Source organism: Natrix helvetica, assembly GCF_964273705.1.
Source record: "Natrix helvetica genome assembly, chromosome: Z".
Taxonomy (NCBI): domain Eukaryota; kingdom Metazoa; phylum Chordata; class Lepidosauria; order Squamata; family Natricidae; genus Natrix; species Natrix helvetica.
In genome coordinates this window covers 26128336-26149392 of record NC_138554.1, presented here as the reverse complement: position 1 = coordinate 26149392, position 21057 = coordinate 26128336, and the positions used below count along the sequence as shown (strand labels likewise).

At 42.6% G+C, this 21057-nt stretch overlaps 1 protein-coding gene across 2 annotated transcripts in view; it reads right to left on the bottom strand.

Annotated features, from left to right (window-relative positions):
• The window catches only part of ALDH16A1 (aldehyde dehydrogenase 16 family member A1), a 66085-nt gene that overhangs the window by 28161 nt on the left and 16867 nt on the right, over positions 1–21057 (bottom strand). For both annotated transcript variants that reach the window (XM_081970779.1, XM_081970778.1), the window contains 7 exons: positions 17921–18105; positions 14210–14362; positions 7654–7851; positions 5397–5495; positions 1406–1542; positions 511–616; positions 262–428 (listed from right to left, as the gene is read on the bottom strand). In XM_081970779.1, the coding sequence (XP_081826905.1) occupies positions 262–428; positions 511–616; positions 1406–1542; positions 5397–5495; positions 7654–7851; positions 14210–14362; positions 17921–18105 (1045 nt within the window). The remainder of the gene's footprint in view (positions 1–261; positions 429–510; positions 617–1405; positions 1543–5396; positions 5496–7653; positions 7852–14209; positions 14363–17920; positions 18106–21057) is intronic.

The following is a 21057-nucleotide window of genomic DNA, read 5'->3' as shown; positions in this document are numbered from 1 at the left end:
TATTTATTTTGATATAAGAGATAACATAAATTTGAATGAAAACGTGGTCAACAAAAATAAAAGGAACTAGGCACCTTGCAAGTTAGCTGCAGCGAGTTAGCCACGGCAAATTGGCTGCAGCAAGTTGCCCTACTTCTGTTCTGAATTACCGTAGCTGTGTAAGTTCATCCAGTCTGATTTGCTTCCTTTTGTTTAATTCTTGCTACAAAGTGTGTGAAGTAGTTTTCTGAGGAAGTCAGGCACTTTCACACTTATTCTTACCTTGGAATATCTTCTTTCAGCTCAGAAACTATAGAGCAGGGAGCTTTATCCCCAGAAATCAGTGGGAGAGCACTCTTTGGTGAGGTAGCAAAGATTTTGTAATTCAGATCCATACCACCGATGTGTGGTTGGATTTCCCAGATTGGTCTCACGTATTCATAAAGTGCCTGAACAGAAATAATTCAGAATGAAACTTAGAGATGTGCTGGGATCCCTCCCACCAGACGGTTACGGCCCTTCCTCACTAACCTCTTTGCCTCCATTCCGTCCATGGCCACTTTCCTTATGCCCTCCAAAGGCAGCTGCCGCATCTAACATATTGTGGCTGTTTATCCAGACTGTTCCAACCTGCAAACTAAGAAGACAGAAGACAAAAAGGGAGTGAGATTTCAAGTAGCATGGCATGAAAAATTGCTCTTTCTGTGCACGCAGTCCTCGACTTACAACTACAATTGTGATTTAAATAGCAATAGCACTTAAGACTTATATATCGCTTCACAGTGCTTTATAGTTCTGTCTAAGCAGTTTGCAGAGTCAGTATATTTCCCCCAACAATATGGGTCCTCATTTTACCCACCTTGGAAGGATGGAAGGCTGAGTCAACCTTGAGCCTGGTGAGATTCAAACTGCCAAATTTCAGGCAGCTGGCAATCAGCAGAAGTCTTCTGCAATACTGCATTCTAACTACTGTGCCGCCGTGGTTGTTAAGTGAGACATTTATTAAGTGGGTTTGCCCCATTTTTACGACCTTTCTTGCCACAGTTGTTAGTAACATGGTTGTTAAGTGAATCAGGCTTATCCCAGTGACTACGCTTGTCAGAAGATCGCAAAAGTGGGTGACCCCGGGACACAGCAAAAGGTCATAAGTATGAGCCAGTTGCCGAGCATCGGAATTTTGATCATATGATCATGGGGATAGTACAAAGGTTGTATACTGTGAAAAATGGTCATAAGTCACTTTTTTCAGTGCTGTTGTAACTTTGAACGGTCACTAAACCAACTGGTGTAAGTCGGGGACTACCTGTACAGGGAGAAAACGATGGTTTATATTTCTGGGATGGGGAAATGAATGATTGGATCCAGACGAATCCAGAGGAGAAATCAGGGCACCTTAACAAAGAACAGCCTGCAGTAAAAGTGATACCTGTGGGCAACTTCGAGGGCCAAGGAGAGAATTTCTGTCCACACACTAGCAGCTAGTCCATGAGGTGTGCTGTTCCCCAAAGCCACTGCCTCCTTGGTCGTCCGGAAAGTCAGGGATACCAGAACAGGTCCAAAGATCTGGAGAAGAAAATGCTTTAGATCATTTTTAAACAATGAGAACCCATTGCCCCATCAATTTCCTACCAAAGCAAATTCTGCCAAGGAGGGGGAGCCTGGCCAAGAAGAGCAGAAGCTGCTACATGATAGAAACGGCAGATTAGTAGGAACGGTTTAATTTAAACCTTTTGCGTAGGACGGAAAGCAAACTTTCCTCCAAATCTTTAGGCTGAGAATCAGTAACCTGGAGCCCCAGGGCCATAAAACTAGGCAAGAAGTCTCCAGCGTCTCTTGGCCACAATAATCTGATGGAATGGAAAATATAGGAAAGGCAGAAAAAGATGCAGTATACCAGTAGTCTCAATTTACAACGTTTTGTTTAGTGATCTTTTGAAGTTACAATAACACTGAAAAAAGTGACTTATGACTGTTTTTCACACTTACGACTATTGCAGCAACCTCGTGGTCCTGTGATCAAAATTCAGACCTTTGGCAAGTGGTTCATATTTATGACGGTTGCATTGTCCCAGGATAATCATGTGATCTCCTTTTGCAACCGTCTGCGAAGCAAAGTCACTGGGGAAGCCAGATTCACTTAACAACCATGTTACTAACATAACAACTGCGGTGATTCATTTAACAATGGTGGCAAAAAAGGTTATAAAATGGGCAAAACCCATTTAAGAACTGTCTTGCTTAGCAACAGAAATTTGGGGCTCAATTATGGTCATAAGTCGAGGACTATTTGTACATTTGAAGCAAATTTATTAATAAAGGTTATCCTTGACTTACAACTGTAATGGAGCTGACATGACAGTCATAAATTTTGCAACCGCTTCAGTCGCAAAAACAAATGCCGCCATCATTCAATGAACGAATGTTTTGTTATGGGTATGGTTTTGCTGAAAACTTAAAAGCAGGGGTGTCAAACTGAAGGCGTGGAGGCCAGACCCGGCCTGCAGGGTGCTTGGATCTCGCCTGCGGAGCCGCCCTGGAAGCAGCAAAGGACCGAGCTCTGCCTGCAAAAACTGAGCTCGGGAGGACCGTGCGCGACTCTCGCAAGCTCCGTTTTCACTCGGAGAAGGTTGCAGGAGGCCATTGCAGCCAAAAATGGAGCTAGGGAGCCTGTTTTCACTGGCAGAGTGCTCAGGCCACCACTGAACCCCCCCCCCCCCAGTGTTGTCCAGTTGGCCCTGGCCACTCCCACCCCGGTCCCCCAAGGTCAAACACCACCCTGATGCGGTCCTCTATGAAATCGAGTTTGACATCCCTGACTTAAAGTAATTGCTGGTTTTCGGCAAAAGATTGGTAAAACATGATAACATGATCCTGGGATGCTATAAATATCAATAAATGCAGCATGATTGCTCTGCTCCTGAAGTTTGGTCACATGACTGTGGAGGGGGAACCGTTGGCATTTCAAATCCAGGTCGCAAGTAGCCCCCATGCTGGTCCGTGTAACATCAAACAGTTCAGTCATAAGTCAAGAACTACCCGCAGCTACAAAATGAAGAAACAAAGCTAAATGCCCATCTCTTATCCACAAAACGTTGTGTGAGGACGAAACACCAGGACACACAAGGACTTTCTCCATGTATGTGGTAGGGTTATATCTACTTGATGTCACCACTCACTGCACCTTTATTACATAAAGCTACTTTCCCCTTTAGGTAGTGCATCTAAGTACAGGTAGTCCTTGATTTACAACAGTTCCTTTAGTGACCATTCAAAGTTACAACGGCACTGAAGGAAGTGACTTCTGGCCGTTTTTTTAGTTACGGCCATTACAATATCCCGTTGGGCACAATATTAAAATTCAGACGCTTGGCAACTGATTCATATCTATGACCTTTGCAATGTCCCAAGGTTCAGTGATGACCTTTTATGACCTGATAAGCAAACCCAAGCTCTCTCTTTTCATCTCAATTCGGTGGCTCTTATATCTGTCGTAAGAGCCTCTGTTAGTTCACCAAGGCATAGCTTCCTTTGATAGATGCCATGGATAGAAGACATCAACTGTTATGAACCCTACGACTGGGAGGGTGGGGGGAGTGTTCAGGATGGAAGCATCCTCTCTTAAGGCTTTAAAGGAGCCATATCCACTGAAAGGTGGGGAGTGGCTGCAGGTAGGCCTCAACCTATGACCACAATTGACCCCCAAAATTTCTGTTGCCAAGCAAAACAAATGTTAAATGAATCTTGCCCCACTTTACAACCTTTCTTGCCACAGTGGTTAATTGAATCATGGCAGTTGTTAAATTAGTAACGTGGTTGTTAAGTGAATCTGGATTTCCCATTGATTTTGCTTGTCAGAAGGTCGCAAAAGCTGATCACATCACCCTGGGAAACTGCAGTCATCATAAATATGAATAGGAACAAGTTACCATGCATCTGAATTTTGATCATGGGACCATGGGATCATGCTGCAAAGCTTGCAAGTATGAAAAACAGTCATAAGTCACTTTTTTCAGTGCTGCTGTAACTTTGAATGGCCACTAAATGAACTGATGCAAGTTGAGGACTACTTGCATTTCAGAGCTTTTTCCCAATTGTCTATCTGTGATGCAGAGATCAGTTATCAGCAAAGCAAAAATGCTGTGCCTATACATGTATGTGGGAAAGTTTAGGAACAAGCATATGGAATCTTTTGGAGGCTGGGGCTGCTTTAAAATTTTGAGGAAAGGTACTTATTGGCATTCCTTCCTAATGCTTTATAGCCATAATAATCAGCAAGCTTCAAACCTAGCATAGCACACTGAACTTATTTTTTAGCCTTCAACCTGCAAACCTAAACATTGCCACTTTAAGACACCTATTTATTAAACTTAATATGACTTTTAAAACAGCCACAGCATTTCTCAGGCGGGTCCAAAAACATGACAGAAAAGGGAAAGGCTTAATGAAAAGGAGGTCTTGCATGAGGTCTGAAGCAGTGATGAAATTCAGCCGGTTCTATTCAGCCGGCGAACCGGTAGCGGTGGCTGTGGGAGGCTCCGCCCACCCGCCGGGAGGTCATCACGTCCTGCTTTTGAAGTTCTACGCATGTGTGAAGGTAGCACGTGGAAGTGAAGCGAGCGCACACGCTCACATTTGCGAACTGGTAGCGAAGGTAAGTTGATTTCACCCCTGGTCTGAAGCATTTTCAAAGCCCCACTTTTGACCATCACCATTTACTACAGCTTTCTTCAACCTGTCATCCTTCAGAAGTTATGGTCCAAAAGTCCAAACAGAGAGAAGAGAGGAGTCGACACGAGGCAGAAAAACAAGAGGGAAGGCTGGGAGAATGTGAATGTTGACCATGTTCAAAGGTCACAGGCTACGTTCAGAATGGAGGCTGATTTATTGAAGTGCCTTCCACTAAATGCCTCAGAATTTCCAATTTAACATGGTCTATGGGAATTAAAACAATTTAGTCTAACATGTCTGAAAATATTAGGTGAGGGAAGAAAGATGGATTAAAGGTAGTTTAAAAGAGGTCTAGTAGATGGCCAACCATGTGTACTTGAAGATAGAACATCCTAAACTCAGTGTAGTTTTTCTTTTTCTTATTTTCTTTCTTTCTTTCTTTTTCTCTCCCCCCGTTCCTTCCTTCCTTCTTTCTTTCTCACTCTCTCTTTTTTATTTATATCCCACATGGACAACCCTGTGAGGTGGGCTGGGCTAAGCAAAAGTGACTGGCCCAAAGTCAACCAGCTGGCTTTTATGTCCAAGGCAGGACTAGAACTCCCAGTCTCCCGGTTTCTAGCCTAGAGCCTTAACTACCCAACTGGCTTTCTTATTCCATTTATTAATAACATTAATCTCTACTGATTGTTTTAGCAATATCAGAATGCTAATGCATCCATTATCAGAAACGCTTTCTCATCTCCTCCTACCTCTTCCTGGACGCAACGGGAGGTCTGATACACGCCAGTGATTAAGGTTGGAGGGTAAAACAATTTACTTGATGGGAGGGATGCCCAAGCCTGGAAGACCTAAAAAAAAAAACTTTTGAATTAGGTTGTCAGTCACAGAAACTCTAATCTGGATTCCTATCCAGAGCAGGAGGTTGGGTTCTAAACCTAAATACTTTTCCTGATAGGCCTCTAGCTCAGGGTTGAACTGTGGGACCTTTGATGCTTTCTGAGCTTGGTTATTTTCTTGCAAACGTTTCATTATCCAACTAGTGCACTGGTGATGTTATCCACTGTATTTTTTGGAGTATAAAATGCACCTTTTTCCCTCAAAGAAAGAGGCTGAAAATCTGGGTGCGTCTTATACACTGAATACAGCATTTTTTGTTTCCCGAAACCTCACCCCCTTCACCAAAATGGCCGTGCAGAGCCTGTAGGAGGCTTTCAGGGTGCTTCTGGGGGGCGGAGAGAGCAGAAATGAGTGAAAAATGGGACATTTTTTGCTCAATTTTCTCCCCCCAGCCCCCAGGAGTACCCTATAAGTCTCCTAAAGGCTATGCATGCAATTTCTTTTACAAAAAATGGGCCCGTTTTTGCAAAAAATAGGCCCTTTTTGCTTGTTTTGGGGGGGTCACCCCCCCAGTAACATTCTGCAAGCCCCCTAAAGGCTATTCATGCCTTTTTTTTGAAAAAAAAACCCAGGTCCGTTTTCGTGAAAAACGGGCTGTTTTTGGGAGGTTTGCGAAACTTTTTTTAAAAATTTGCCTCTTCAAAACCTTGGTGCTTCTTATACTCCGGTGCGTTTTATACTCCGTAAATATATGGTAGTTGAGCAATAAAACATCCGCAAGAAAACAACCAAGGTTAAAAAGCATTAAGGACACCTCAAATAAATTAAAACACTTTAAAAGCTGGTGGTGTTTTTTTTTAAAAAAGGACACAAACTAAGTTACTAATAGAAAGAACCTTGAAAATAGACCCCGTTAAACACTACATTCAAATTGTGGAGGACAAGAGCTGGATCTAAATAACATCAAGGTTTTTTTAACCAGGACTCTCCAGATAAAGTGGTCTTCCCCATCCTTTCTTGGCAAGCAGCGAAAGGCAAAAATCCTCCAACAATCTTGTTTGAAGGATACCAAGATGGAGAAGGTGGTCCTTATTAAAATCATTATTCTTGATCAACTCCTGAATCAAACAAATAAAGAACAACTATTTCCAGAAATGTCTACTGAAATATTTCCTCCCTGCTACAAATACTTTTAAGCTGAAATCTTCAGTCTTACATTTTTCTTCCCTATTAGTTAACAAGTAGCAAAGAAATCCAAGGCCATAATTTTAACAAATAGCACAGATGTTCCAGACATGTTTTATAATGTGTTTACTTCATAGTAGGGTTATTTACATCTCTACAAGCAACATAGTTTGGCTCTGGAATAAATTCCATTATCTAATTAATACCATTTACAGTAATGGACCCTCCCTTTTTTTAAAGACATTGCCATCTAATACATGTTTATACATAATTTACCACCTAAAGTTAGGTTTATTATACATTTTTAAAAACTGATTTTCCTGGAGCCAAGTTCAATGCTATTCAACTGCAATATTTAAAGATGTGAATTAAACACTTTTAATAATTTAATTTTAATATTTCATAATTTTAATAATTACAATTTAAAAATGTAAAATTAAATTGTGGGGAGGGGTTTGGCTTCTTCTGGGACTTCTATCTCTAACCTAAAATTCATGGGTTTCCTGAAGTGTTTTTCCACCTAAAAACTAAAGCTTGACCCTGTTTAGCTTTAGCTTACTGTTATTAACAGTATTCTCCAGCTACTGCTGGAGAAGACTCCTGTGAGTCCCCTGGACTGCAAGGCGATCAAACCAGTCAGTCCTAGAGGAGATCAACCCTGACTGCTCTTTAGAAGGCCAGATCTTGAAGATGAAACTGAAATACTTTGGCCACCTAATGAGAAGGAAGGACTCACTGGAGAAGAGCCTAATGCTGGGAAAGATTGAGGGCAAAAGAAGAAGGGGACAACAGAGAATAAGTTGGCTGGATGGAGTCACCGAAGCAGTAGGCGTAAATGGACTCCAGGGGATGGTAGAAGAAGGCCTGGAGGAACGTCGTCTGTGGGGTCGCGATGGATCAGACATGACTTTGAAACTAACAACTATTATTAAATTTTACTATTGTTAGGATGACTTTGGTCTAGTATGACTCCTTCCCATTTACCTCAGCCCCTTCAGCCCGAGCTTCTTCCACCAGACTCTCAATGACATTTCGCTGCTTCTCGCTGGTCAATGGTCCCACATCTGTGATTTTGTCCAGAGAGTCTCCTAAGTGGAGCTGCCCCATTCGGTGTTTCAGGCGTTGAATAAAGTCTTTGGCAATGGATTCCTGAAGGAACAGTTGAGCCCCAGCACTGTGGACCTGAGAAGGGAAAGGAAAAGTCACCCATGGGGTTCATTAATTCAATCCTTTGCTACAGTATTTTGCAGCCAAGATTCTGCCAGAGTAAAAATAAAATTCACTGTCTGATTCATTAAAAAATGTTTAAATGTAGAATATGTGCATAAACAATTAAAAAAATAATATGATTCCCAGATTGAGTCATTGCTCATTTTGAAAATATTTGGAACTTGTTTGCTTCTGGTGTGCCGTCCTGGGTGAACACTGTAGTTTATTCCATAAATTATAGCTAAGCAAATCCTGGCTTGGTCATTTTTATAAATGCCATATATCTGGAAGCAGACTATTTCAACAACTATTTTCATCTATTTGAAGTTGGACAAACATTAATGTCTTGCTATCTCTGGAGACAAGCTTGGAGATAATGCCAGAAAGATCCTTTTGAAATATTTCTGCCCTTACTTTGTTCTCTTTCTGTTAACTGGAAAAATGCTACAGCTGGGTTTAACAGTAGAAGCCATTAGTTTATTTTAAAACGATTGTGTTCCTGCTTGAACTTTTAATTATATGCTAGTCCCTAACTATTTTTAGAGAGTAATTGATGTAACATCCTGCTTGGGTGGGGATTGGACTAGATGACCTACAAGGTCCCTTCCAATTCTGTTAATCTAATCTTAAACAGTGCAAATACAAAATAAATAAACACAACTGCTAAATAGTTGCAACTGAAGGGGGCAGCTGACATACACATCCAAAGTTTTATATACAAGTGCCAAATTTTTCAGATGATTTTGGACAAAGGTTTACTATATCATAGAGTTAAAATCTAACAGGCTGTCAAAGACGACGGGCCAGTGTGTAGCAGAGTTTAATGTGTGGCTAAAGGAGTGGTGTAAAAGGGGAGAATTGGTTTTATTAGTCATGATGTCTGCAGCTGGTCCAATGAAAAACTGTACAAAAGAGATGGTTTGCACCCATCCAAGAAAGGAACTGAGTTACTTGGCATTAAATTCACAGATTTTCTGGATAAACATTTAAACTGAACAGTGGGGACAGAGAATTAATTGATACAGAACATTTCTGTCCCCAGCAATCTAAAATTCATAGGCTTATCAGTGCATGTAACACAGATGTTTGTGCGGGTAAGATTATCACTCCCACTGTCAAGCAAAACCAAGCATTTAATAGTGAGTGCCATACCATGTGCATGAATCAAACAAGTGGCAAGAAAATAGGGGCAGTCAGGCATAACACAGGTTATGTAGACAGTAAACAAAGGGTCAATCAAAATGGACTCAAATGTCTATACACCAATGCACAGAGTATGAGGAATAAACAGGGCGAATTAGAAATTCAAGTAAAAGTGGGCAGATATGATATTGTTGCCATTACAGAAACTTGGTGGGATGAAACCGACAAATGGAACATACAGCTAGAAGGATTTAAATTATTTAAAAGAAATAGACCAAATAAAAGAGGAGGTGGAGTTGCACTATATATAAGAAATAATTACCTCTCTACAGAAATAGAGCACAACAATGATGAGAACTATCTTGAATGATTTGGGTCAATATTAAAGATTGGGGGTGGGGGAAATGACATTGCCCTAGGTCTATACTACAGGCCACCCAACCAAGCAGAGGAAGTAGATGAACTTTTTGCTAGTCAGCTAAGGTATGTAGGAAGCACACCACAATAGTACTGGGGGATTTTAATTACCCTGACATCAACTGGGAAACAAACTCTGCACCAAGTGGAAGATCCAACAAGTTCCTAACAAACCTAGCAGACAACTTTGTTTCCCAAAAAGTAGAGAAGGAAACAAGGGGATCAGCCATATTGGACTTAATTCTCACTAACAGAGAGGAAATGATAGAAGGTGTTGAAGCCACAGGAACCCTGGGGGCAAGTGACCATGCAATATTGGAATTCAACATTATGCAAACACAAGTAGTAGAACAAAGTGAAACTAGAGTCTTGGACTTTAGGAGAGCTAATTTCAATAAACTTAGAGAAAGCTTGGGAAAAATTCCATGGATGAGAATCCTCAAGGGGAAAACAACTCAAGAAGCTTGGGAAATTTTGAAAAATGAGATTACAAAAGCCCAGTCTAGCACAATACCAATGAAGAAGAAAAATAACAGCTCCCAAAAGAAACCAGCATGGCTGCATAAAGTATTCTCTGACAAATTGACAGAAAAGATAAGTACAAAAAGTGGAAAGGGGGGGACATAACTAAGGCAGAATATCAGCAAATAGCCCGAGCGTGTAAAGATGAAGTGTGGAAAGCTAAGGCTCACAATGAAGAAAGGCTTGCCACAAAAGTAAAATATAACAAAAAAAGCTTCTTCCAATATGTTAAAAACAAGAAAAGAGTTAAGGAAACAATTGGTCTATTGCTGGGAGAAAGTGGCAATAAGGTGACAAGCAACAGGGAGAAAGCAGAACTATTTAACTCATGTTTTGTATCTGTCTTTACACAAAAGGGATAAAATAGTCCAACCTATCAAAAACAGCACCACAAAAATCAGATTAGGAACACAAGTTGAAATAGGGAAGAAAATGGTAAGTGAGCATCTGTCTACCCTAGACGAGTTCAAATCACCAGGACCGGATGGGTTCTGAAGGAACTGGCAGACGAGATCTCAGAAACACTGAACTATATCTTTCAGAGATCCTGGAGCACCCGGGAACTACCAGAGGACTGGAAAAGAGCTGATGTGGTTCCCATCTTCAAAAAAGGGGAAAAAATAGATCCAGGAAACTACAGACCTATCAGCCTGACCTCAATACCAGGAAAGATTCTGGAAAAGATAATCAAGGAACGAATTTGCGAACACCTAGAAGCAAACAAAGTAATAGCCAAAAGCCAACATAGGTTTGTCAAAAACAGAATATGCCAGACTAATCTTATTGCATTCTTTGACAAAGTGACAAAATTAGTGGACCAGAGGAATGCTGTTGATATAGTTTACTTGGACTTCAGTAAGGCATTTGATAAGGTAGACCATAACCTACTACTAGATAAAGTAGAAGAATGTGAGTTAGACAGCATCAATAATACAATACAATAGTAGAGTTGGAAGGGACCTTGGAGGTCTTCTAGTCCAACCCCCTGCCTAGGCAGGAAACCCTATACCGTTTCAGACAAATAGCTATCCAACATCTTCTTAAAGACTTCCAGTGTTGGGGCATTCACAACTTCTGGAGGCAAGCTGTTCCACTGATTAATTGTTCTCACTGTCAGGAAATTCCTCCTCAGTTCTAAATTGCTTCTCTCCTTGATTAGTTTCCACCCATTGCTTCTTGTTCTACCCTCAGGTGCTTTGGAGAATAGTTTGACTCCCTCTTCTTTGTGGCAACCTCTGAGATATTGGAATAATGCTATCATGTCTCCCCTAGTCCTTCTTTCTCTTAAGCTAAACATACCCAGTTCCTGCAACCGTTCTTCATATGTTTTAGTCTCCAGTCCCCTAATCATCTTTGTTGCTCTTCTCTGCACTCTTTCTAGAGTCTCCACATCTTTTTTACATCGTGGCGACCAGAACTGAATGCAGTATTCCAAGTGTGGCCTTACCAAGGCATTATAAAGTGGTATTAACACTTCACGTGATCTTGATTCTATCCCTCTGTTGATGCAGCCTAGAACTGTGTTGGCTTTTTTGGCAGCTGCTGCACACTGCTGGCTCATATTTAAATGGTTGTCCACTAGGACTCCAAGATCCCTTTCACAGTTACTACTACTGAGTATGGTATCACCTATACTGTACCTATGCATTCCGTTTTTGTTGCCTAAATGTAGAACCTTACTCTTTTCACCATTGAATTTCATTTTATTAGATAGTGCCCAATGTTCAAGTTTGTCAAGATCCTTCTGTATCTTAAGCCTATCTTCTGGAGTGTTGGCTATTCCTGCCAGCTTGGTATCATCTGCAAATTTGATGAGTTCCCCATTTATTCCCTCATCCAAATCATTGATGAAGATGTTGAAGAGTACTGGGCCTAAAACAGAGCCTTGGGGTACTCCACTGCATACTTCCCTCCATGTAGATGCAGTTCCATTGAGAACTACACGTTGAGTGCGGTTGGTCAGCCAGTTACCAATCCATCTGGTGGTGATGCTGTCTAACCCACATTCTTCTACTTTATCTAGTAGTAGGTTATGGTCTACCTTATCAAAAGCCTTACTGAAGTCCAAGTAAACTATATCAACGGCATTCCTCTGGTCCACTAATTTTGTCACATTATCAAAGAATGCAATAAGATTAGTCTGGCATGATCTGTTTTTGACAAATCCATGTTGGCTTTTGGCTATTACTTTGTTTGCTTCTAGGTGTTCGCAAATTCGTTGCTTGATTATTTTTTCCAGAATCTTTCCTGGTATTGAGGTTAGGCTGATAGGTCTGTAGTTTCCTGGATCTAATTTTTTCCCTTTTTTGAAGATGGGAACCACATCAGCTCTTTTCCAGTCCTCTGGTAGTTCCCCGGTGTTCCAGGATCTCTGAAAGATATAATTCAGTGGTTCTGAGATCTCGTCTGCTAGTTCCTTCAGAACTCTGGGGTGTAATCCATCCGGTCCTGGTGATTTGAACTCATCTAGGGTAGACAGGTGCTCACTTACCATTTTCTTCCCTATTTCAATTTGTGTTCCTAATTTTGTGGTGCTGCTTTTGATAGGTTGGACTGTTTTATCCCTTTGTGTAAAGACAGATGCAAAACATGAGTTAAATAGTTCTGCTTTCTCCCTGTTGCTTGTCACCTTCTTGCCACTTTCTCCTAGCAATGGACCAATTGTTTCCTTAACTTTTTTCTTGTTTTTAACATGTTGGAAGAAGCTTTTTTTGTTAATTTTTACTTTTGTGGCAAGCCTTTCTTCATTGTGAGCCTTAGCTTTCCTCACTTCATCTTTACAGGCTCGGGCTATTTGCTGATATTCTGCCTTAGTTATGTCCCCCTCCTTCCACTTTTTATACTTACTTTTTTTGTCTTTCAGTTTGTCAGATAGTTGTTTATGCAGCCATGCTGGTTTCTTTTGGGAGCTGTTGTTTTTCTTCTTCATTGGTATTGTGTTAGACTGGGCTTTTCTAATCTCATTTTTCAAAATTTCCCAAGCTTCTTGAGTTGTTTTCCCCTCGAGGATTCTCATCCATGGAATTCCATGGAATCCATGGAATCACCACCAGATGGATTTGTAACTGGCTGACCAACCACACTCAACGTGTAGTCCTCAATGGAACTGCATCTACATGGAGGGAGGTATGCAGTGGAGTACCCCAAGGCTCTGTTTTGGGCCCAGTACTCTTCAACATCTTCATCCATGATTTGGATGAGGGAATAAATGGGGAACTCATCAAATTTGCAGATGACACCAAGCTGGCAGGAATAGCCAACACTCCAGAAGATAGGCTAAAGATGCAGAAGGATCTTGACAAACTTGAACATTGGGCACTATCTAACAAAATGAAATTCAATGGTGAAAAGAGTAAGGTTCTACATTTAGGCAACAAAAACAAAATGCACAGGTACAGTATAGGTGGTACCTTGCTTAACAGTAGTAATTGTGAAAGGGATCTTGGAGTCCTAGTGGACAACCATTTAAATATGAGCCAGCAGTGTGCAGCAGCTGCCAAAAAAGCCAACACAGTTCTAGGCTGCATCAACAGAGGGATAGAATCAATATCATGTGAAGTGTTAATACCACTTCATAATGCTTTGGTAAGGCCACACTTGGAATACTGCATTCAGTTTTGGTCGCCACGATGTAGAAAAGATGTGGAGACTCTAGAAAGAGTGCAGAGAAGAGCAACAAAGAAGATTAGGGGACTGGAGACTAAAACATATGAAGAACGGTTGCAGGAACTGAGTATGTCTATTTTAATAGAAAGAAGGACTAGGGGAGACATGATAGCAGTGTTCCGATATTTCAGGGGTTGCCACAAAGAAGAGGGAGTCAAACCATTTTCCAAGGCACCTGAGGGTAGAACAAGAAGCAATGGGTGGAAACTAATCAAGGAGAGAAGCAACTTAGAACTGAGGAGAAACTTCCTGACAGAACAATTAATCAGTGGAACAGCTTGCCTCCAGAAGTTGTGAATGCCCCAACACTGGAAGTCTTTAAGATGTTGGATAGCCATTAGTCTGAAATGGTATAGGGTTTCCTGCCTAGGCAGGGGGTTGGACTAGAAGACCTCCAAGGTCCCTTCCAACTCTGCTATTGTATTGTATTGTATTAAATATGAAGAATTGAATTTTTTTAGTATTTCTCTCTTTTGCAGTGGTTGTGTGAGCCAGCAGCCGACTGAAAAGGGGGGAAATGTCAAGAAACAGCTTTTCCCCAGGTCTCTTCTTCCTTTGATATTACCTTTGGTTAAAAGCATACCTGTCCTCGATTCAGCCAGATGGCGTCCACCACTGCGTCAACAGCACTATCCAAGTCAGCTGAGTCGAAGACAATGAAGGGCAACTTCTCCCCAAGTTGGAGACAAAGCTTCTTGCCACTGCCAGCTGTGGCTTGACGCAGACAACGGCCCACCTGTAGCAGCAACACATTTCCCATCACATCATATTTAAAATGGCCATTGACCATCCCTCCCACACCAGCCCAAAGTCCCATTCCTCATGCTCTAGTTCAGGGGTGTCCAAACTTGGGAACTTTAAGACTTGTGGACTTCAACTCCAGTCTTAAAGTTCCCAAGTTTGGACACCCCTGCTCTAATTGGAACAAGGGAGGATGGAAGTGTCGTTGATTTTGGAATAAGTAGGAGACCGAAGGTCCTGTGCTACACTATCAAAAGGACACTACATTATCAAAAGAAGAGTGAAATGCAGTGGGTGATGGGAAAACAGAAGAAACCTGGAGTGAGGTAGATACAGGTAGTCCTTGATTTATGACCACAATTGAACCCAATGTTTTTGTTTGTTAAGTAAGACATTTGTTAAGTGAGTTTCATCCATTTAACATCCTTTCTTGCCACATTTGCTAAGTGAATCACTGTAGTTGTTGAGTCAGTAATTCGGTCATGAGTTTTATCCCATTTAACATCCTTTCTTGCCAAAATGGTCATAAGTCACTTTTTCTTTAGTGCCGTTGTAACTTCGATGTCATTATATGAATTATTGTAAGTCAAGGACTACCTGTTATTTGTTGAGGGAAGAAGTAAATATGTTAGAAGCTCTTGCTTCCTAAAGTGAAACACGGCTAAGTGATTCCCTCAGAAAGCAGATCTAAAATGTTCTTTTTACTGTGACTATTTCCAACCAGACATCTTTCAGTTGTGTTGGACTACAGTTCCCATAATTCCAATGAACTAATGGGAAGCCTGGGAGTTGCAGGCCATCTAATATGGAGCCTGTGGATGGGCTTCTACCACTGCTGGATTCATAGAAACAGATTGTTGAACTTCCCATTAGGTACCTTGTTGAAGCAAAAGGAGCTTTTGAAAATTTCCCTCAAAATTTGGTAGCGGAGGAATTGTTTAAAGATTTCTTTGAATTTAATTGGTCCAACAATTTCTCTTTTCCCTGAATTTCTTTAGTTAGTTTGTCATTTCAGCACAATCCATAACCTTTCTTATTATTTCATCTTCTCTTGGAGTTATTTTGTTTTTCTATTTCTGGGCAAAGGCAATCCTTGCCATCGTAATTATATGTAGTATTAAATACTGGATTTCTCTTTTGTATTTCGCAGGCATTATTCCTAATAAAAAAATTTCAGGTTTCCATTCTATTTTAATCCCTGTTATTGCCTCCAGCCAATTTTTGATCTTTTTCCCAAAAAATTTAACCTCCTCACAGGTCCACCATAAATGGTAATATATTCCGTGTATTGATTCACATTTCCAACATTTTGGGGAGGTATTTGTTGAGATTTTAGCTAACCTTGTTGGTGCCAGGTGCCATCTATAAAACATTTTGTACTGGTTTTCCAATTTCTCAAGAATCAGACTGTCCTTTAGCAATGATAGTAGCATCATCACTGCAAAAAGCCCATTGGGCAAATTCCCTCATATATATATATATTTTTTGTGGATTTAACTGAAACATAGAAAGTCAGGAAAACAATGACAGCTTATACAGTGAAAAATCACCTACACAAAACCTTTTGTCCAGCTGTTTGTTCAGCCTCCCCTAATCTGAGTCTTTTCTGGGAAACGAACTTCAGGTCCCAGATTTCCCTTGCCAACATATCCATTACTGAGAACTTAGGGAGTTGAAGCCCATAATATAATTGGAGACTGTCCAAATTGGAGAAAACCACCATTATAAATAAGTGTCTGCACTCCTGTTAATGCTGCTTAATGATCTTTATGCTAAACAATTTTTTCTATCTGAGAAAACTTTAAAACCTGGCTCTGGGCCTGAGCACTTTATAAATCATTTTTTTAATTTAATTGCTTTTTAATTTTATTTCATGTGGTATCTTATTATTATTATTATTTTCATTTTGTATGATGCGTTTTTCATGTTTTCTGCATACAGGTAATCCTCAACCTGCAGCCATTAATTTTGCAACCATTCAAAGTACACAACAGGGCTGAAAAAAGTGACTTAAAGTTGATCTTTGCATTTACAGCTGTTAAGGCATCTCTATGATGAAAATGTGGGCACTGGCAACTACAACAGTTGTAGCATCCCCGGCCTAGGCTAATCTGATTGCCATTGGTGACTTCCAGCCTCCGATAAGCAATCAATAGGAGTTGATTAATAACAGCATGATTCACTTAATAACTGAGTGATTTGCTTAAGAACTATGGCCAAACAAATTGATAAAATTGGGTACAACTCCGTCGTTCCCTGCTTAGCAATGAAAATTCTGGTCCCACTTGTGGCCGTAAGTCAAAGACTACCTGTATTGTCTTCCCAATCAAATACATAATAACAATAGCGCTGCCATATAATTTCTGCAAAATTCTCTCCTCTTTTCAAAGAATGTCTCTTTGATTAAATTGAGACAGAGTTAAAAAAAAAAAAAAGGAAGGACAGAATAGATCCCTGGTTGACTTGGAATGTAATACTTCATGCCTCACAATAGTCATTGTAAAGATGCAGAATAACTTCAGCCCGCTCTTAATGCAGGGGTGTCAAACTGAATTTCTTTGAGGGCCAGATCAGCATTGTAGTTCTCCTCTGTGGGCCAGTGGTCAGGGGAGCAGCGGCAGCGGCAGGGCGTGGGGTGGGGTGCAGTGGGACAGATGCCTCCTGCAGCACTCTGCTGGCCAAAAACCGGCTGTGTGATCCGTTTTCCGGCCTATTTTCTGTCTGTTTTGGGCCCGTTTTTCAGCCCAGTTTCGGCTGGCAGAGTGCTGCAGGAGACCATGGAGGGTGAAGCTTGAGGCATGGGGGAGTGAGAGTGGACACACGGCCTGTTTTAGCCACCAGAGGCATCATGGACTGGTCATATTTCCAGGCCACCCTGCAGGCTGGATTTAAGCACCCCACAAACCAAATGTGGCCCACAGGCCTTGAGTTTGACACTCCTGTCTTAATGCAACCGTTTACAAAATGCAGACAGGACTGCAGCCTCATCAGCCATTTTTATTTATGTATATCCCGCCTTTTTTATTTTTACAAATAAATCAAGATGGTGAGCACCACCATACTCCTTCCTATTTTCCCCACAATAACAACCCTGGGAGCAAGTTGGGCTAAGAGAGAGTGACTGGCCCAAGGCCCATTTGGCTTTCCTGTCTCAGGCAGGACTCGAACTCTGGTGATTGGGCCAAAGATACTCGGGCTGTTTTCATGCCTAAGGCAGGTCTAGAACTCACAGTCTCCTTGCTTTTAGCCTGGTGCCTTAACCCAGGGGTCCCCAACCCCCAACCCCTGACCCTGGCTGCAGCCCATTTGGAACCGGGCTATGGAAGTGCTGGGGTGGTGCTTGTGTATGCAAAGCTGCGTTTGTGAAAGCAGCGCCTGCGCGAAACCATCCCCTCTTCCCTCCCTGCCTCGGACAGTCCAGAAAGTTTGGAGACTTCTGCCTTAACCTAGTATATATATATCAACTATGTCAGCCTCAAAGACTGGCAAAAACAACCTAACCCTGATCCTGGGCCTCTTCCTAAATGCCTGAAAGGAGGCAAAGAGGCTTTACCTTGGCCGTTCCAGCAAAGGCCACTTTGTCGATGCCTGGGTCGAGTGCCAAGGCTTCTCCCAGACCCTGATCGCCAGTGAGGACATTGAAGACCCCCGGAGGAAGCCCAGCTTGGGTACAGACCTCGGCCAAGAACAGAGCAGCCAAACCGGTGGACCTGGCTGGCTTCAGAATTGTCGTGTTTCCTGTTGGCAAAGCACACAATGGAGAGTTAGGGGTGGGAAAGAAAAGGCAGGCAAAAAGCTAGAGAAATATCTGCTCCCTATATTCTTCCCCTCCCCCACCATCTGACAGGGCCGTGATGGTGAACCTATGACACATGTGCCACAGGTGGCACGTGGAGCCATTTGTTGGGGCACACGCGGCGTTGCGAACACTCCCATTTTTCGCCCTCCGGAGACTTCTCTGAGGCCTCCGGAGCGCGAAAAACCAGCCCTACAGGCAAACCAGGAGTTCAAGCAAACCGGAAGTTCGGAAATGCGGCAGGGGGAGGGGAAGGGGGGAAGGGCAGGGGTTGCATGCACATGTGGGTCGCACACATAGCATTATGGGTGTCGGCGCGCCCGTGCACAATCCCCCCTGTGCTCCCCCCGCTTTTGGCACGCAATGGGGAAAAGGTTAGCCATCACTGTGAAAGGCAGTGGCCTCCAAATATGTTGGACTGCAACCCCTATTACAGGTTGGCCTCATCTTATAACAGTTCATTTAGTAACCGTTCAAAGTTATGGCCTCACTGAAAGTATTGACTTACGACCAGTTTTCACACTTACGACTGTTGCAGCATCCCCATGGTCACGTGATCAAAATACAGACAGTTGGCAACTGACTCATACTTATGACGGTTGCAGTATCCAGGGGTAATGGGATCCCTCTTTAGAGATCTTCTGGCAAGCGAAATCAATGAGTAAACCAGATTCGCTTAACAATCGTGTTGCTAACTTAACAACTGCTATGGTTAATTTAACAGCTGTGGCAAGAAAGGTCGTAAAATGGGGCAAAGCCCATTAACAAATGTCTGAATTAGCAAGATAAATTTGGGGCTCAATGACCTCTATTCGCACTCAGGAAAATTGAAGGATATTAGGCGGGGGGAGGGCGGGGGCTGAAGAAGGCAAAGTGGGAGTCAATGATTTCCGTTTCTTTCATAACAGAAGTCAAGTGCCAGATTTAACCTTCACCTCTCAAGGCTTTCTGTTAAAATGTAACCCCAGAAGATCTCACAAAAAAAGGACCAAGGACCTTGCGTTTTCAGGAAAAGTCGAAGCTGTATCTTGTTTAACTTGGGCTTACATCTGGTGCTGGATCAGCAGAATCAAGACAAGAAAGCATTTGTAAATAAGGGCAATTTGAAAAAAGGCAATTGAGGCAGGGAAAACGTGGAACCAGAGTCCTTTTTTCCATCTCAAGGTTCAATCGTGTGTAGGTGGCCAATGAACGGGGAAGATAGAAGAAAGTTCCTTGGCGCTTAACATCTCAGGAGTTTAGAGAACATTCTTATCAAGGTGACACCTAGCTCAGAAGACTGATATCAGCCATATATAAAGACAACGTATTTTCAAGTATGATAAGATGGGGATAGATAAATGACAAATAAAAAAGTAGATCTCGTGAGTTTATTAATCTATACAACATATACTATTCAAAGTACCCAGTTTATAACTCCAGTTTGTCGATGATGATGCCTGAGAGTCAACATTCAAAGAAGTGTACGCAATTTTCTTGGTAATATGTTCAGACATGTCGTATTTTTCGGACTATAAGATGCACCAAAGTATAAGACCCACCATGATTTTGAAGAGGTAATTTTTTAAAAAAAGTTTTTGTACTCTGCAGGCCTCCCAAACCCTCTGCACGCCTCCTTTTTTGGAAAAAAAAAGGGGGGGGGGCATGCAGAGCTTTGGGAGGCTTGCTGAATGCTCCTGGGGGCTGGGGGGATGCTTTTTGCTCATTTTTGTTCTCCATAGCCCCCAGGAGTACTTTGCAAGCCTTCGTAACCATCTGTACGTCTATTTTGCAAAGGGGGTAGGGTTTCGGTAGGCCAAAAATGCTTTATTTAGTGTATTAGACACACCCAGATTTTCACCCTCTTTTGGGGGGGAAAAGGTGCGTCTTATACTCTGAAAAATACGGTAGTTCATCTAGGTTTGAGAAACAGTGACTGACCCAAAGTCATCCAGCTAGTTTTGTGCCCAAGGCAGGACTAGATCTCACAATCTTCTGGTTTCTGACCCAATGCCTTTAACCTCTTCACCAGGGATGTCAAACTCAATTTCATTGAGGGCCACATCAGGATTGGGTTTGACCTCAGAGGGCGGGGGGTAGGGGCTGGGCGTGACCATGGTAGGCGTGACACAGGAGCGCACCTCCGCAGACATGATTTTATAAACTTACAAAAATAGTGAGGCATACATTTCTGTGATTTTGTTTTTTTAATACCTACTTGATCACTTTGTGAGAGAAAGACCAGATCAATAAATTGACTCCATAGGAAGACTAGAACTATAAATTATTGACATAGGCTATAGCAGCGATGGTGAACCTTTTTTGGCTCGCGTGCCACAAGCGGGGGGAGCGCAGGGAGGTCGTGTGCAGGCGTGCCGCACCCATAATGCAATGCGCGACCCCCGAGTGTGCATGCCAGTGGTGGGTTCCTGCTGGATCGCACCGGATCGCGCGCGCTCCCTTTCAGCGCTCCACCTGGCTTGCGCGCTCCCTTTCAGCGCTCCACCTGGCTTGTGCGCTCCCTTTCAGCGCTCCGCTGAGGAAACATCTCCGTTCCCAGCCGAGCTGGTGGAGCGCAGACAGGCGTCGTTGCTTCGCCAGGGGCGGGGCAAGACTGTACTTCCGGTTTCAGCGCCGGAAGGGAGCGCGCAAGCCAGGTGGAGCGCTGAAAGGGAGCGCGCAAGCCAGGTGGAGCGCTGAAAGGGAGCGCGCAAGCCAGGTGGAGCGCTGAAAGGGAGCGCGCAAGCCAGGTGGAGCGCTGAAAGGGAGCCACGGGCCACATTTGGTTTGTGGGGTGCTTAAATCCAGCCTGCAGGGTGGCTTCAGAGCGCTCAAAACGACCCTCCGAGCAAACCGGAAGTGACTTCCGGTTTGCTCGGAGGGTCATTTTAAGCGTTCCGAAGGCTTCAGGGAAG